Source organism: Chrysemys picta, chromosome 4 (assembly GCF_011386835.1).
Source record: "Chrysemys picta bellii isolate R12L10 chromosome 4, ASM1138683v2, whole genome shotgun sequence".
NCBI lineage: Eukaryota > Metazoa > Chordata > Testudines > Emydidae > Chrysemys > Chrysemys picta.
The window spans coordinates 14,331,165-14,348,697 of NC_088794.1; the positions used below are offsets into that span (position 1 = coordinate 14,331,165).

The following is a 17,533-nucleotide window of genomic DNA, read 5'->3' on the forward strand; positions in this document are numbered from 1 at the left end:
CTACATCCAGCCAGAGCAGCGTTGTCTTCCTGCTCAGAGAGAGTTCTTTCTAAACGTGCAACAGACAGTACAAGGGGATTTTACAGAAATACCCAATGGAGTATTACACTGTGCTGTGACTTTCCTGATGGCCATGCAGTCAGTCCCTAGTGGGAGGGCTGGGAAACACCCCATAGCACTGTGCACCTCTTGGCTAATGTGGAAGGGTCACTGCTAGGCTCCATGGGGAGGCTGCACAGGGTGGAGTGAAATGGGAGTCCCCTACATAGATAACTTCCATACAGGCTTCTACTAGCCCCCCATGGAGAAATTAGCCATGAGCTGGGATTTGCCTTTGTATGGTGCCCACAGCAACCACTCGGATAGTTTGAAAAGAGCCTGTAAGGTATGTATGGTAGCCTGGGGGAGGGGGGGTGTTGGAGAACAAAACCAATGTTCTCAGAGTCCTTTGAGACCGATGGAAAAGCTTCTTGGGCATGCACAGCGATGAGTCTAAATGCAGCAGTTTCATTTCCATAGTGGGAATGGCAATACAGCAGTTTCTAAGACGTTGGAGTGCAAAAGGCACCTTATACATTCCGAGCGTCTTCTGTTAAAGTCTTGTGACTTAAAACACGCACATTGATTTTTGTTTTTGCTTCACACAATTTGAATCGGAACTTTGCACACTATTCAGTTAGGACCTTTCATGCTAAATTTAAGGCAGAGATTTTTTAAACAGTTGAGTTGTTAATGCATGAAATTAGGAGGGTTCTAATGGAAATTCTCCTATATAGAGCAGTGCAATTGCTGTCATAAAGCAAATGGTAAGTTGCTGAGCCAGGTATCCCAGTACATTCAAACGTTAGTAAGTCAGCTACTACAATAAATTAACTTCTTCTTTCATGCTAAGATCTGTTTGTTTTGTTACCTCATTTCCTTCCCTTACCCTATTTGTCTCATCCACTTGTTGCATTTCATCTGACACTTAAATTGTGTAAGCTCTTTGCAACAGGGACTGTTGTCTTTGCTTCTTGATTGCAATACGTTTACTACAGTGGGGCCCTGACCATTGATTGATTGGGTTTCCTAGGTGTTATATAATAGAAATCAATGAGCTAAAGCCTATAAATAGGTTCCTATGTAGTTATCTTTCGGTTGATTTAAAAGTTATTTTAACACTTTTTCTGTGAACTTTGTTACTACCTGGCCTGAGTGCTAAGATACTGTGATGATACGTGGATAGATGTTAACCAAATCTATGTAAACTTGGCACTTACACAGTTGCTGTCTTCTAACATGTTGTTCATATTGCAGTGTAATGCAAAACTTTTGGCTTGCATTGGTGAAAGTGAAGTTCTAAACCCTTTCTCAGGAAGAGGCACTGGTCATGAGTCACCTTGTCCTGCTTTGTAAGGAACTAATTTGTGAAAAATGGTTTTTGAAGTTGGGGTAAAACCAATAGTCAACTTGGACAAAGAAGTGGAGTGATTAAAACATACTGTGGTATTCACTTGTTCTCTTATTGGGGCAGTGGAGCATTTCAGCTGCAGGGAAACTTCCCCACCAAGCACTGCATTGAAGATAGATTTTATTTTCATAAAATTTTACAGTGTGTGAGCTGCAAAAAAGAAATTGGAAGCTGGAAACTCTGAAAAGTGAGAGTGAAAAGGCAGATTGGAAGCCAGAGCAAGAGAGTCTCAGAATGGGACTGACAAGGACAGAGAGGTGAATTACTTGTTTGCTTCCAAGCCAGCTGTTAATTAACTGCCATTTGCATTTTAGAAACTAAAGCAATTGGATATAAAACATTCTGGTTCCAGTTACTAGGTGGGAAGTTGAATGAACCTTACAATATGGTTAACTCATTCTGTTTCAAGGAAGCACCATGTTCTGCTAATTTGAGCTTCAGGATGGAAGTTGGATGTAGGCTTTGATCCTGATTTACTGTGCTCAGTCCCCTTACTTGTGAAATGGGGATTTTTGCCTATCTTCTGGAAAGTATTGTGAGGCACTTAGAAATGTGCTACATCGAGATAGAGTATCTTGCATGTCTCAGGGAGAACTGATTCTTCCCACCCACACCTTTTGTTTCTCTTCGTGGTTTTTCTCCCCCTGCCAGCCCCATATAAGGTTGCACATAGTGGTAACCTTCCTTCCGGCTCTCAAAAATTGGTTATGCGCTCTAGAAAAGAGGGAAAGCTACAGGCATACAAGCTGCTTGCCACGCTGCTTATCCCTCAAATAAAAATAATCAGAAAACCAAAACCACATTGCAATGTGCTTGCCCTCATGTCTTTCATGTGGTAGCCTGGAGCACTAACCACAGAGCCACTGAACACACATTCAGTAACTAAAAAAACCTTGAATAACTTGAGAATGAGAGCGCGTCAGGCTTTCTGCTGTTGAACAAGTCAGGTACTGAGACAGATGGAACAAAAATGCTAACTTATTTTAAAGTGCAAAGTTCTCATGAAATCCTTGTTTTGCTGACATTTCTGCTCGGTGGTGTCCAAGCCACACAGGTCTGAGAGCGGGGCCCCATTTCCACACTGTTCTGTTAATCTTTATGTGGGAAAATGTAGTTGGACATGCCAATGACAAATTTCTCTGCTGCTCGTAATTGGCTGGCTTCATGGCAACCAGGGTCTAACTATTTGCTTGATTAATTCTTTAAGGACTACATTAGCAAAGTTGTATGATTTCCAAAGAGATACAAGGTCAAATGTTATACTAACAAAGACTCGCTTGGGGAAGTTCTCTCGGCCGAGTTTCTTCAACCAAAAAAATGTAATTTGTGTGCGTTACGTTCACTTTGCATACCAGGCAATTTGCATGTCAAGTGGAATGTTGGTGAATGTGGGCAAAAGCACTAGCCTGGTTTGTTCATTGGGCAAGTGCTTTAAATTGCACTTATTTTCCACGGGAAGGGATGGTTTTCTAGTCCCTGTTCAATTGAAAAGATGGATGAGAAGTGTGCATGCCTCTGTGCCTCTCCCAGCAGGATCCCAAGGGATAACCTCCACAGAAAGTACAGAAATGGTTGTACTGACTTGCATTGTCCCTGGATGTGTTCTTTTCCCTGACTGGGTGCAATAATAGTTCTTAAAGTGCCATTCAGAACAGGTGCTTCATATTGACACTTTTAAAAAAAATGAATTCAACTAGTTATCCATATCCAGTATGTAGAAAAGCTTCTTTTTGAGATAGAATGCCTAGTGGTTAGAGCGTAAACTGGGAGTCTGAAAACCTGCCTTCGAATCCTGACTCTGCCACAGCTTTGCTCTTTGACCCTAGGAAAGTCCCTTCAGCACGGTCTCATTTTCCCCATTAGTAAAGTGGGGTTCTGAGACTTTAAGAACGTACGTAATTAATAATAAACTCTTACTGTTTTTCTGTGATTTTTCTTGCATCGAAATGAAAAGAAAATGCTAATTTTGATTCACTCCAATGTTCTAGCTCAGTGTTTCTCAAACTGGGGTCACCGCTTGTGTAGGGAAAGCCCCTGACGGGCCGGGCCGGTTTGTTTACCTGCCCTGTCCGCAGGTCCGGCTGATCGCGGCTCCCATTGACCGCGGTTCGCTGCTCCAGGCCAATGGGAGCTGCTGGAAGCAGCGCAGGCTGAGGGACGTACTGGCCGCCGCTTCCAGCAGCTCTCATTGGCCTGGAGCAGCGAACCGCGGCCAGTGGGAGGCGCGATCGGCCGGACCTGCGGACGGGGCAGGTAAACAAACCGGCCCGGCCTGCCAGGGGCTTTCCCTACACAAGCGGCGACCCTAGTTTGAGAAATACTGCTCTAGCTAGTGACGAGCCAAACAGTAGAATATTTGCCTTCTAGACACAACTTGGTATCTTCAGGTACCAATTGAATCAGAAATACAATCAGATTTCCTTAAATTTCAGCGAGGAGGCAGTGCCTCACGTAAATTTGGGAGGTCTGTCAGATGCTAGCAAGAATTCCATATATTTGTATGAATTGGAACTCATACCTAGAAAACTGGCACCCAATTGGGTCAGTTTAAAAAGAGATGTTGAGGTCTGCTTGAATATGTTTTAATTTTCATGCCCTCACTTTTAATCTAATTTAACTTGATTCATACATCCTGAATTTGGAGATGTCCCTTTTGAAAAATGTAGGTTGTGAAGTGGCAGAGAGCTGCTGCGGGAGCTGTAGGGGAAAAGGCTTGGTCTTGCCACAGAGTGGTATTTTAGTTTTGATAGCAGCAAGGTAGAAATATGTTTTTGTTTTGTTTTTTGTAGTGAGCAACATAAAACTTGTCAGCTCTACAACAGCCTACTGAAGTTAATATCAGGGATACAAAGTACATAACTCAGGGGTCGGCAACCTTTCAGAAGTGATGTGCCGAGTCTTCATTTATTCACTCTAATTGAAGGTTTCGCGTGCCAGTAATACATTTTAACGTTTTTAGAAGGTCTCTTTCTAGAAGTCTGTAATATATAACTACACTATTGTTGTATGTAAAGTAAATAAGGTTTATAAAATGTTTAAGAAGCTTCATTTAAAATTAAATTAAAATGCAGAGCTCCCCGGACCAGCGGCCAGGACCCGGGAAGTGTGAGTGCCACTGAAAATCAGCTTGCGTGTCGCCTTCAGCACGCGTGCCATAGGTTGCCTACCCCGATATAACTACTGGTTTTCTGCCATTTAAAAAAACAGGATTATCGCTATAAACTTTATTCATACTCAAGTGGTTAAAATTTCTTTATTCCTAAGCATAAGTGTGTCACTATACTGTGAATATTACATAAGTCTTATTTTTATACCTTCATAAAGGTCTAAAGGCCTTAAATTTATCCCTTTGAAATGGAAAAATCCTAATTCCAGGTAAATCATAATACTTTTGTGCATTTGTTTTTATTACATAGTTCAGGATTTTTTCTGTAATGGAAATTTTGAATGGTTTGACCACAGTGAAGTGTGATGCCAAGGATGGGTTTATAGGAAATCCAAGACACACAAGTGTACGCTTGGTGGGTGGGGTAGAATGGTATTTGTAATACCTGGATTTTTCACCATTAAGCTCTAGGTGAATGTAAACCCTAATCTCGTTTCTTATATCGTAATTCATTGAGTAGATTATTTTAATCAAACCATTGTTTTCAGCTGTTTGATTCTGTATTGTTAATTATATGCTTCACAAAAGCCCAAATGTTAATACTTTTTTTAATTGAGCTGAGTAGTCCTGGTTTACATATTTTCACAGTTTAGTGCTTGAATTTAGTGTCTTGCCGACATGCTCATTATCTAACTGATCGCCATATTTGGGGCTGGGAAGGAATTTTCCCTGAGGTCAGATTGGCAGAGACACTGGAGGGCTTTCACCTTCCTCTGCAGCATGAGGCATGGGTCACATGCTGGTATGAATGAAAGTAAAATGGTGGATTCTCTGTAACTTGAAGCCTTTACATCGCAATTGAAGACTTCAGTAAGTCAGCCAGAGGCTATGAGCCTATTTCAGAAGCGGGGTTCTGTGACCTGCAGTGTGCAGGAGCTCAGACTAGATGATTATCATGATCCCTTCTGGCTTTAAAGTCTGAATCTATGATAATTGGGCCTTCAAAAGTATGAATGCACTTGTAGAAGCAAAGTTTCCCAACTCTTTAATGTGTGCAGTCTTACATATACTTAGGCTTGGAATGGAGTAAGATTTTTATCGGTAAATATCAGTACGCATCGATTTCACCCTACACACACAAACCGACAAAAAATATTTCTATCAATAATCAACATTTACAGATAGGCAAGGTCAGAAAAATGCTGCTTGAAAACTTCTTACTTTGATTTAAGGGTATCTATTCAGTATATTTTGACCTGATGTTGATAATTTGTGTTTTAATGGTTATAAACCTTTAACGTTTTGAATCTCAATGTCTGCTGTCGTTAAATAATTGTCTGACCGCCCATAATTTCCTGCAACTGTGAAATTGTAAATAGATAAAAACAGTGTTTTAAAATAAACATCAGTATTCTCCACTGAAGCGATAAAAAATTGAAATTGAATTCTGCCAAGCCAACACATACTCCAGAGTTCTACAATAGCTACCATCAATCTGTATCAGATAGTGATTTTATTCAAGGTAAATTATTTTGTTTTCAAGGTAAAGCATCTTACCTGGATGTCTGTCATTTTAATTCATCCCACTTTGTAAATCATATTAACTGTATTCCAGGGTATCCTGCTGGAATTTGCCCCTATTAATTTCTTATACGTGTTTAGCGATATAGCAGTAATGTCCAGAGTCTCCAGACAGAACACAACCCCACTATGCTGAGTATGGCACAAACCCATTGTAAGGCAGCCCCTGCCTTGCAGAGCTTGTAATAAAATAATTGCTCAACAATGTAAGAAAGAAAAAGTCTTCCCAAAAACAAAGAAAGGGTCTTTGGGGATTTGTTTTAAATATCTCACCTAGCCAGTCTCTGATGGGAATAGGAAGAAACTTTCTCTGTGGACAGGTTATTCCAGAGCTGCCTACTGGAGGGTTAGTTGCTGCTGTCTCCGAAGCAGCTGGTACTTCCGCTATTGGAAACAGGACACTGGACCATTGCTCTGATCCAGTGTGGCATGTCCTATGTTTTTGTGACAATCTGCTTTACTCTATGAACAAATCCCCTACCATTTTCTGAAGGCTCATTAAGTGAAATTGGAGAATTAACTTTTTACCCAGCTGCTGAACTTTTCATATTTATAAACACTTGAGGCTTTTGCTTATCTAAGAGAAAATGTGCATAGTTTGGAGATGTGCAGTTCCCTGCCAATATGTAATGATAATAGTTCTACACTTCGTATAAAAAATCCTAATGTTTCCTGTCACAAGCTGTGTGTGTCGATGCCAAGGGCAAAGGTTTCTTGCCTTGCTAATCTACATCTTAATTCGTAGATTTAATGTGAAGGTGTCGCATTAAAGGGGAAAAAAAGTCTTGGTGGTTTATAGAATATGAACTATATCTGTGAGCACTGTCTATTTGTTAGATTGTATTTATACTATATTGAATCAATGGTCTAAGCACTTTTTGCCTGGAAAACTAAGGAAATGTGCTGCATTCCTCCCCCAGCCTCCCTGATCAACGTCAAGGGGGTAGAACTTAATGAAGCAGCAGGACGATTCAGAGCAAAGAGAAACTCCATCCTAACTCATCCTGTTGTGCCTAGGTGTTGTGGCTCTTTTGGGGTGCAAGTTCCCCCAGTGTTCTGGCATCCAGATGATAGCAGACTGCACCATCTAAGCACAGTGGGGTGAGTTAAATTGAGTTTCAGCTCCTCCTCTGCGTTCTCTTGATTTTTGTAGATTTGTCAGACCCTCCAATATAGGATAATTTTTTTAAAAAGTGATAGTTACTCTTGGATGAGTTTATATACACACATTCTGTACAGTGTTATCACATTCCTTCTTGGGGCTATACTGTGGCTATAAGTGTCATACAAGCGAACATTAAGGTGCAATTAGAGCAAAGGACTGAAGGCCGGGATCTGCTGGGTTTTATCCCCAGCTCTGTCATTGTCCCATCAACTTCAGACAAGTCACTTAACCTCTGCCTCAGTTTGCCCATCTCTAAAATGGGAATAAGACTTCCCGTGTCACAGAAGTGTTGAGTGTTTAATGTTTTGTGACATGCACTGAGATGCTGAGATAAGTGTCTGTAAGTGTAAACCAGTATTAGTATTAAATTTCTACTTCATGGTGGCAGTACAGCAGCAAGGATGATGTAGCCTGGGTTTGATCTGAAGAAAGATGTGAGATTTCTCCATTCGTACTCCAATGATGCAAGATATCCCACTGCTTTTTTAACTCAAGCACAAACTTTTTCTGTTTTGTTTCTTCTAGTTCTTTGGGATGCTTCTTTCACCCTTCAATTTCATTATGGAAAAGATTAAGCGCTTCATGCCATCCAGTCTCTGGCATCAGCTGACCCAAATTTGACAGAAATGTGTTTTGCACAGTAATGAGTCCCGATGTTCTCAGGAACCTTATCACCAGCTCCCGTTGGGCAATGGAGCACTTACCTGGCAGCTAGAGGAGCGAAAGGAAGATAAGCTGCATTACTTAAACTGTTGTCTTCCATCTTGTTATAATGGTGCTTAAAGTAACCAAATCCCTTGTTTGGCCTTAGGATCTGTAATCATTTAAGAAAACATTTTTGTTGAACAAATAACTTGTTTGCTCCCTGAACCAGATGTACAAGTCGAGGCTGCTACTTTCTCTGTGCTAAACTTCAGAACACAATAAATCAGGTAGATGTTTTCAGTGTTGGCATTTCCTCCTGAACTGCCAATAGTGATACCGTCACTAGTCAGCCTCCCTGGTTTAAGTATTCCTAAAGGACTGAGTACAGTTCTGCACTCTCTTTATTAGAAGGCCCCTTTTGTAAGTAGCTGAATGTGTCGACCTTTTAAGTGGCAGTTTAAGACAGGTTACACTAGACAGTAAGCAGCACGAGCAGTCTGCTTATGTCCTATCCCATAGGCTTACGTTGCACAAGGAAACTAAGTGCACACTTAGAAAAAGCATCTGGATTCAGTATTCAGATCGTTCTAGGTTAAATGCTAAACATTCTGCCTTTGTTTTAGTTTTCAAAGTGAAAGGATGTAAGAATTGCCTTTTAAAGTGCCACCAAGATGCTTGAGGTACCGGTATATGAGTCATTTTGTGAGGCAGGGACTCCTAAAGGTAGGTCCAAGATTCGTACTAGCATCCACTGATTCTGAAGTGTGAAAACTGAAACTTGGAGCACTCCTGAGAGGGATAGCACACTTACATAGATGTCCACTGGTCAGTAATGTAAAGAATCTCCCAAAGGAGGTAGATGGCAGCAGCATGGCTTGGGACAATTGAAATGAGACATTCAGGGGGCAAATTGCCTGTTTTGTGCTTACAGGGCTTGGGTGTCTGTTACTCCTTTGAGGAAACAAAACCACACTAACCTTGGCCTCTTGAAGTATGGCAGTCGTAAAAATGTAACAGACATAAATGTAAAGGTATCTGCTTTTGGGTGGGGGAGGTGTCTATTCATAAAGATCAGTGTTTATCTGCATTCACTTCTGGAGTCCCAGGAAGGCTGTACAAGGTTGCTATCCTCACATTTCAACCATTTCACAGAGGTCTCGGGAGTGCAGCAACTCACGATGCTTTTCACTGCACTCTGGCCACATAACTCGGATTGTGGTGGCCGATAGAGTCCTCTCACACCCTCTTTCTTGTTACCGCCAGCCAAATGCAGAATGACTAACTTCTGTGCCCCTAATGGAAGCAGCTGCTGGGTGCTGCATATCGTCATGTTACTGTTTGGCGACACATAAATCAAGATCAGACATTCAAGGTTCTTTCGATCTTTTCTTTAAGCACTTCTGTGTTCATGGTGCTCCATGGAGTCAGGGCTCCTGAGGAGATGAGGGTATTCTAATTGATGCAAATAAAGGCCATGTTTAGCCAAACCTTTGATCCTATGGAAGCATCCCCACCCACCAGCCGCTCAGTCCAGTCTCCGGTCCCAGCCAAGGAACAGGTCAGGGCAAAGTCAGGGTCTGAAATCTGATCCACACAGTGGCAATGCAGTCTCAATAGGCTACATAAGGGATGTTTCCCCCACCATTCAGATTTGCCCCGTAATTCCCCCTTGATGCAGGAGAATGAGCACGGATTAGCCAAATCCTCCTTTAATTTGTCATTGAAGGACTGTGAAGCAGCCGGTCATTAGCACATCCATCCTTAAGTATCTCTTATGCCACTATTGTGGCTGAGAGAAAGACACCCCCTTCGGGAGAAGCTGTGGCACAGCGTTTTTATCTCCCACTGTACATTTGCATTAATGGGGCCTTTGCTGTAGGCAGTAGGTTAAATACTTGATTTCATTTAGGAGTCAAGAGGGGAGATCTACAGAAAGATACTGACAAAGTTTTGGAGTTCTCCAACTACCGGTAGGTAATTTTCTCAACTTTTCCTTCCAGTTGAATATAAGCCAGTGGGACTATTTCTCACTGTGGAATCATTGCAGTGATTAATAGACCTGTTGTGCTCGTGTAATTTCACTTCATGGCCCACAGGGGCCCAGAAGGTAACCAACCTAATGCTTTTTAAAGTTGAACATTTTCCAGCATTTGTGTGGGGTTATAAATGAAGCACTGCCTCCCATGTATCATCCCAAGAGCTGCTTTCTCTCACTGTCCTCCCCTGACATAACAGTAACAGAAAGGGGATGGGCTTGTGCCGAAAGCAGTGCTAGCAACTTTCTCTGTCATGAAAATCTGCTTGCCTTCCAGCGCTGTCAGTGATTCTTAATGAGGGAGCCGCTCTGTTTCATTTCTTAGGGGAACCACGCATGCCCTACATAGCATTCCTTTGCCATTTGTGAGCAGTGTCCCAGCACCTGATCCATACATAGCAATGCCATTTAACTGTATCCCCAGTGATGTGCACAGGTACCTCTATAGAAGTGGGTAATGATGGCTGCTCAGGGGAGATAGAAAAATCAACTATTGTTACCATATGTTCCATTTAAGAATATTTAAGCAAAGTGCAACACACAACCTCAAACACACCTAGCTCCTCACGGCAGCCCACACCCCATCATTTACCACCGGCGCAAACCCGCACAGCAACACCACCAGCACACGCAACAGCCACAAACCTCATTCAAGCCTAGCAGTCTGTTGAGTCAGTGAGAAGCAATGGAAACAGCTGCAAACAGGGCGGAGAGCTCTCTTTCGGATATCACCAGGTTTGTAGTTCACCGGGCTTTGCAGTCCGTTGCCCTCCAGTTCTTAAGTTCTCGACCATTTTTGGTTTTTTACACGTGACTTTACGAATTACCCCGTGCGACAACATAGACTTTCGGCTGCTAGCTTATCTAGAACTTTGTCATGATTGAGATTTCAAAGGAACCTACAGGAGGTAAGGTCCCAAATTCCCCTGGAAGTCAGTGGGCTAGGATACCAATTCCCTTAGGCCCGTTTAACACACTGCCAGGGAACACAGTATCCCTGTGTGTTGTACCCTTTTTTATGCTCTTAAACTGAGGCCTGGGTAAATGAATGATTCAGAGAAAGAAACCTGTTTCTGCTAGAAATTCTCTCTATATCTTAGTCCCCTTTGCACAGGTCTGAGCATTTCCTGCTTCTGCAACATCTGTCAAATAAATCCTGTAATTAAAAAGATTTCCACTCGCTGACCTGCTGCGACTGATGCGGCATTTTGCGGGTTGCAATATGTTTCTGTGTAACAGGGTCTGTGTGAGACAACATCACTTCCCTCGGGCTTATAAACCAAAGAGGGAAGGCCCTTGGTGCCCTAGAATTCCTGGTGATTTATTTACAACACTGCAAGCCTTTTGTATAGGGGAGAGGGGACAGGTGCACGTGCCGCTGGACTTCATTGTTACCCATCAGCGTGTGTGTAGTGACTCTGCTAACCAAGGTCATGGGGGCAAGCGCAGTGCAAATGTCATGTTGGCACAATGAAGGCCGTGTCCTGGCCATGGCAGTTGAGTGGAAGAGGTTCCCGGGGCAGTTTTGCTGCAGCCTAATTCCCACTTACTGCGTCCAATGAATTTATTCCCCACCCCCTCAGTTTGGAATTGTTGTGAAGGTGCCAAGGCTCGTAGATCCCCGACTCTGAGCGAGGCAGGGTTCAGGGGTCGCAGGCAAAACCATTAATAACAAGGTGCAAACGGCTGGTTTATATGGAACGTGAAGCTTTTTACTTATTTCATTTTTGCACTTTGGGGGCTCTGTCTGGTTGCTTACGGAGCACTTGGTGTCTGGTACCTATTTTGGCTGAGAGCAGGCGATTGGGTTCCTACAGGGCTTCGGAGGAATGCAGCAAATTGTTCTCTGGTGTTGTAATTCTGCAGCAGTAGCTGGAGCTTGTCTTCCAGTTATTAAATACATGCTCATCTTGAGGTCCTTTTTCTTTCTGGGAAGCAATGGGTGAAAACCTCCAGAAATACAGACTGGGGGGGGGGGGGGGCGGTGCTGGGGCCTGCCTCTCTCCTTCAGCTGGATCACAGGTCTCTAGTACCAGCAGACTGAAGAGGTTAAAACGTGAGCTAGTTCCCCAGAAGGAGGTGGATGGATGCTCTTATCGGATTCTCACAGGCATAAATGAACTGAGCCTATCATTTCTGGGCTGGGGGAGAGGAGCAGCACTCCCCAGTTTGCTAGGATCTGGTGCTGGGGTGTGGGAGCCAAGTTGAATAACTCCCAGGATTTCAGGATAGGAATGGCTGCAGAGGTAGGGGCTTCCTCTCCCGAGGGACCAGAGGACAGTGCAGCTGCTGACGGTGCAGAGAGAGACGGGGGTGAGGAAGAGGTGCAGTATAAAATCCTGCCCAGCAGCCTATGAGCAGCGCCAGCTTTCCATGTATGTTGCACTTCCAAAGAACCAACTGGCATCTCATCTGCCTGTGGACAGCGGGTGTCCACTCTTCTTTACCCAGGTTGCAGGGTAGAGTGAGCGGCCTTTGGACAAAATCGCCCCTGTACCCTCCACTCTGGGGTTATATAGACAATTGCAGCAGAAACCCACTCCCACTTCGAATCCTCTACAGTCTCACTCCACCTGGCCTGCCACCCATTCACTCTGCTTCCCTGTCCCCATTTCGCCCCTCTGGCCACCAACCTCCCTCCCTCCCCTGTCAGGGCACCGTGTGCGCTGCTGCCGATGGGTTGGCAGCTGGGCGTTGCTGTCTCTAGTGCTGCCCATCTCTTTTGAGCTTTGCCTCTCCCTCGGAGCCACTTCCCCTTCAGTCTGGCCTTTTAAATCTAAGGAACCCTGTCTGAGCCAGTGTCCTGAGGATGCTGTGTAACACACTGTCTCTACCATAATTCATGGTATCAATTGACGGTTTCCATGGGGTTCATGTCTCTCTCTGTGGGGGGTCTCTTCTCTTTAGTCTTTGGCTCCTTGTTTGTTTGGTGAATTCCTGGCTCTAGCCCTAGAGCTTTGTCCAGTGATGTGTTCCTCTGCTCTTGATAGCCTCTGAAGTATGCAACCACAGCTTGGGCTCAGGAACACCCTGCTGTCTAGATTTCCCCTCTAATCCCGCTGTAGGCTATCATCAGTCATACAACGGACTCTGACTAGTGCGTTCTCTTGTCCTGAGTCATCAGCTGAGATTCCAGGGCCGTAATCCAGCCCTTCCCCCTCCTCCACTGCTCTCTGGGGCAGCCTCTCATGTTCAGTAATAATGGACTTGGAGGCTGTAACAAAACAAAACAAAAAAGTCCTCCCACGTGGATCACGACAGGTTATGCAACAAATGTCCCAAGAAATCTGACCCTGGGGCTTGGCGCTGTGGTCCCTGCTGTGGGGCAGCATGGCGGCTTGGCTAGCACATGTGCGTACCCCCTCTCAAGGTGACAGCTGGCAGGTGTATGTCAGCAGAGCTCCTTGTGTCCATGCACACACACAGGAGACGGGCACAGCATGGGCTGTTGGCTAAGTGTACAAGTTGTTGGTGGGTCTATGGCAGCAAGGAGGCACTTTCAGGGCTGGGGCACATTGGAGCAGTCCCCTGGCTCTCCTTAAGTGCCTGTTTCTGACTTTAACCATGTCTTGTAACTAGCACCATGTTATCCAGGAAAAGCAGGTCATTGTGTAGTCAGGGCACAGTGCTGGCTCTCACTCATGCACGGCTTCTGAGGAGGAAAATCCCGTACTCAATTTACATCCATTTGGAAGCGTAGGATATATCCAACCGGTGCTTCATTTGTAATGAAAGCGGTGCCCAGGCTCAAGCAAGTTTTTTACATTAATAACTGATGCAGCAAGCCCAGCGGTGCCAGGGCTGTGACCGGCCAGGCCCAGCGGTCCCAGGGCTGTCACCGGCCAGGCCCAGAGGTGCCGGGACTCAGCCCTGGCAAGCCCCAGCACAAATTAAGCACTGCATCCTACCTCTTACCCAGCCCCACTATGTGTCCTGTCCAAGATCTCAGCCTCACAGCCATCCATTCAGAAACCCATAAAGCAATTAATTCTGCTCCTTGTCTTTTGGTTCAGACAGGCCTTGGTGAATTTCAGGATGATTAGCACATGATCTTCCATGGAGGGCTTTCCATACACTTAGCACAGATCACTTAAGAGAGGTTAGTGAGTGGAATTGAGTATCCTCTGACAAGACTCCAGCCTTAGTAAGCTCTTACAGATAGAAAACATCTGCTTTCTAAGGGGGCTTGTGGTGAATGGAGGGGGAGTTTGTTGGTCCCATTTGTAGCAGAGCACAAGGGAGGTCTGAATTTCATTAGCCCTGCAAATGGAAAGTCTCCACATTAGGCACGAGAAGGTAATTCCATGTAACCAACTTATTTCTAAGTGCTAGATATTTAATGACTAATTCTTTGCTGAGAGAACACGGGGCAAACATTAGCTGTCTCACAGTGGCCGCTGTGTGGTCACAGACGGGTGGAGAGGCAAAGGGAGTTCTCCAAGGCTGCACAGCAAGTTGGTTGCAGAGCCAGGAGTGAGCCCTCTGCTAACTCCACTGGGCCACTGTCCTTGTCTGTGCTACTTTGGATGTATTTCAGTGTTGCTGATACAAGCTCCTTTGTTAATGCCAGCAACCCACTCAAACCCAGGGAAGTGTCAGGCATCACTGTCTGCCCTGTGCCTTATCCCATGCATGGCTGGAAAAAAAAGAACACATTTCTACATTGCTAGGTGTGAGATGTGCATGCAGTCCTGCTTGGACTCCCTCCGAGGCCTTAAGCAAGCCACATAAGGCCCAGTTTTCAAAGGTGTTAAGCACCTGCCGCTCCCACTGGCTTCAGCTGGGGTTGTGCTGCCTCAGTGTTTCTGAAGATTTGGCCCTTAACTCGTCTGCTTTGGCCTTGCTGTCTGCAAGACGGGGATAATCCTGCGCAGTGCTGTACGGGTTGATGAATGTCTGTCACATGCTAAGGATGCCCCTTGTAGGGAGAAGATAACTTTAATATTTCCTGCCTTATGTGCAAGTCACAAACACCCATCCTCCGTGATCTCCTAGACGTATTCCAGCACTGGTTCACACACCTGCCTGCTCAGTCTCTCTCTTCCCCCGTGAGCACCTCTCACAGAACCGGCACAGCTCATCCGAAATGACCTGGAACTTGTTATTGCCTTATTGGGAGTGTGTTAAAGCTCAGACTGACTTTTCCCAGTCCCTCAGAGGTCACACTCCTGCCCTGTTTAAACAGATGTAAGCACCCATGGAGGAGTGACACATCCCCTATCTGCCCCTTGTGCACACAAGTCACTCCCTCATTTTGCACAAAAATCCACCTCCCCCATCTCGTGTCTAACATGCACTGTAAGCTTATTGGAGCCAGAATTGAGACTTTTGTCTGTAATGTCCTATCGAAATCATGATTATTTTGCCTCTGGTTGCTCATTCCCCTTCATCTATTTCCAGTAATTCCCCTAGGAGAAGTGCACATTGGTAGTGGTGGATTGTTTCATTTGCATTTATTTGGACTCTTGTGATTTTGCCTAAAAAACTAAACAAAAAGGCAGGGTGGTCTTGTGATGCACTGGAGTGGGATTCAGGAGATCTGGCTTCAGTTCCTAACTCTGCCACAGACCCCTCCTGTGTGACCCTGGGCAAGTCACTTAGTCGCTGTATGTCTCAGTTCCCCACCTGTGAAGCGTGGAGAATACTTCCTTTTTCTCATCCTTGGTCTACCTGGTTTATTTAGGACTATACATTCTTTGGGGCAGAGACTGTCTCACACTAGATATGTGCAGCCTTCAGCACAATGGGGCCTTGCTCTCACTTGGGGCCTCTAGCTGCTTCTTTAATAATTACTAACAGGCATCCTTAATCCACTGCCCTGTGTCATTCTAATTCCCCATCGTGCCGGGGTGGGGAAGGCCACAATTACCAGTGCTTGAGAGGCTTGCCCCTTCAGCTGCTGTCACACCGTGAAATGATGCTTTCCCAAGGTTAACCTTGTAGAGTTGGTGTGGTTTGCAGCTAGGAAGGGAAAGCCAATAAACCCCCGTGGCTGAAGCAGCCTGCCAGCATTGTTGGATGGTGTGCAAGACTTTTTTCTCCATTGCTTTAAAATATTGAACACCCGCGTTCAGGGAGAAGAAATATTCCAAGGCTTTAATGGCAGTTAATGATGAAGGTGCAGCACATGTCCTATCATTCAGCAGGTGGACCTGTAAACCCGCAACGTTGTATTTCTGCCAGAGGAGCACTCCCGAAAGGTCTGCAGGGAGAAAGAAACCTTTCTTCAACACTGAGGGCACTGGGGTCCTTTCTGGCCCATTCAGTGTGCATTACCCAGGGGGAGGGGAGGCAGATTTCTTGCAAAAATTCTTTTTTTCTTTTTTAGTTTGTCTTAAATTGATGGCAGGCGGGGCCGTAATGAAGATAAATGAGGGGCGCTCTTCCTGGTAGATTAGACCTTGCACAGGTGAACACGTCTGCTACAGCAGCTTTGAAATGCCCTGGGTGGAGTACAAACCCTTCACCTCCCCTTCACCTGCAGGAATTCCACCAACACCCTTTGGAGAGGAAACAAATTGCATAAGGTCGGAAACCCAGAGGGGTTTGGAGAGCCCAAGGGGAGGCACCAAAACCTCTGAGATGAACAAACCTGACCTTGAACCAAAGCCTTGCATCAGCTGAGAGAGGCTGGGAGCTGCTGGTGGGCCCTCTAACAACTAATATGAGCACTGTTCAAAAGGGAAACCAGTCTGTAACTGCAGTGCGTTACCAGCCCCTGCTGAACTTGTAGTGTTATCAAATGTCCCCTCTAGTCCGTGTTCACACACAAACCCATCCAGTGCTGCACTGGCCCTGCTCTGGGCCTCTAGGCTGGCCGAGGGGCGAGTCCTTTGCCACTGCATTTCATACAAGACTAGTTCAAGTTTCAGCTCATTACCTTGTCTATATGAAAAGGATTCAGCAAGGGCCAGATGGGGAGCCCCTTCCACTCCTGGGCAGCCCACACCAACTTGCCACGCAGAGGAAGGGATTCACAGCTCGGCTCACCAGCAGACGGTTTCGATTCCTGGGATGCGTCTAGGTAAGCTGGTTCCCCCATTTCAGCCTAGTAACTCCCGAGGCAGAGCGGGGTAAGATCACAGTCCAGAGCAGGAGCTTCATTCCGAGCCGTGAAACAGCACAGGCATGGGTTAAAAATAATCATAAAAAAATCCCTTTGCTTTAATCCCTCCCTGCCCCGCTTCTGCTGGCTGCATCTCTAACTGCCTAGTGCTAGAGGAGGCTAATCATCAGAGAGTTTTCCCAGCTCTCTTAGGCGTGGTGGAAATACAAAGAGGTGCAGAAAGGACCCCCCCAATTTTTTTTTTTCAGATGGAAAAAAATGTAAACGTTGAATTGTCCATTGCCATGGAAACCAGTGAGCCGTGTTTCCAGGGAAGTTGGATTTCATTCCAGTTGCTTTAGGTTTATGACACCCTTGCAAACTTGCATAAAAATGTCCAGGTTCAGGCATACCGGTTACTCACCTGCCCTTCAGCAGGATGATTGAGCATGGAAAACCCAGTCACACTTTAGTCAGCCATCAAACAAGCATGACTCACCCTGGGC

At 45.1% G+C, this 17,533-nt stretch overlaps 1 protein-coding gene across 4 annotated transcripts in view; it reads left to right on the forward strand.

Annotated features, from left to right (window-relative positions):
- ST7L (suppression of tumorigenicity 7 like) overlaps positions 1-17,533 on the forward strand; it is a 59,639-nt gene that overhangs the window by 32,494 nt on the left and 9,612 nt on the right. Inside the window, exon 15 of one of the 4 annotated variants that reach the window (XM_065591444.1) lies at positions 7,828-11,164. The exons of 1 other annotated variant lie outside the window; for it this stretch is intronic. In XM_065591444.1, coding sequence (XP_065447516.1) covers positions 7,828-7,923 — 96 coding nt within the window. In that variant the 3' untranslated portion in view covers positions 7,924-11,164. Of the gene's footprint in view, positions 1-4,239; positions 4,259-7,057; positions 7,082-7,827; positions 11,165-17,533 lie in introns of those variants that run through there. 2 more of the 4 variants (XM_065591445.1, XM_065591447.1) reach the window with 2 other exon arrangements.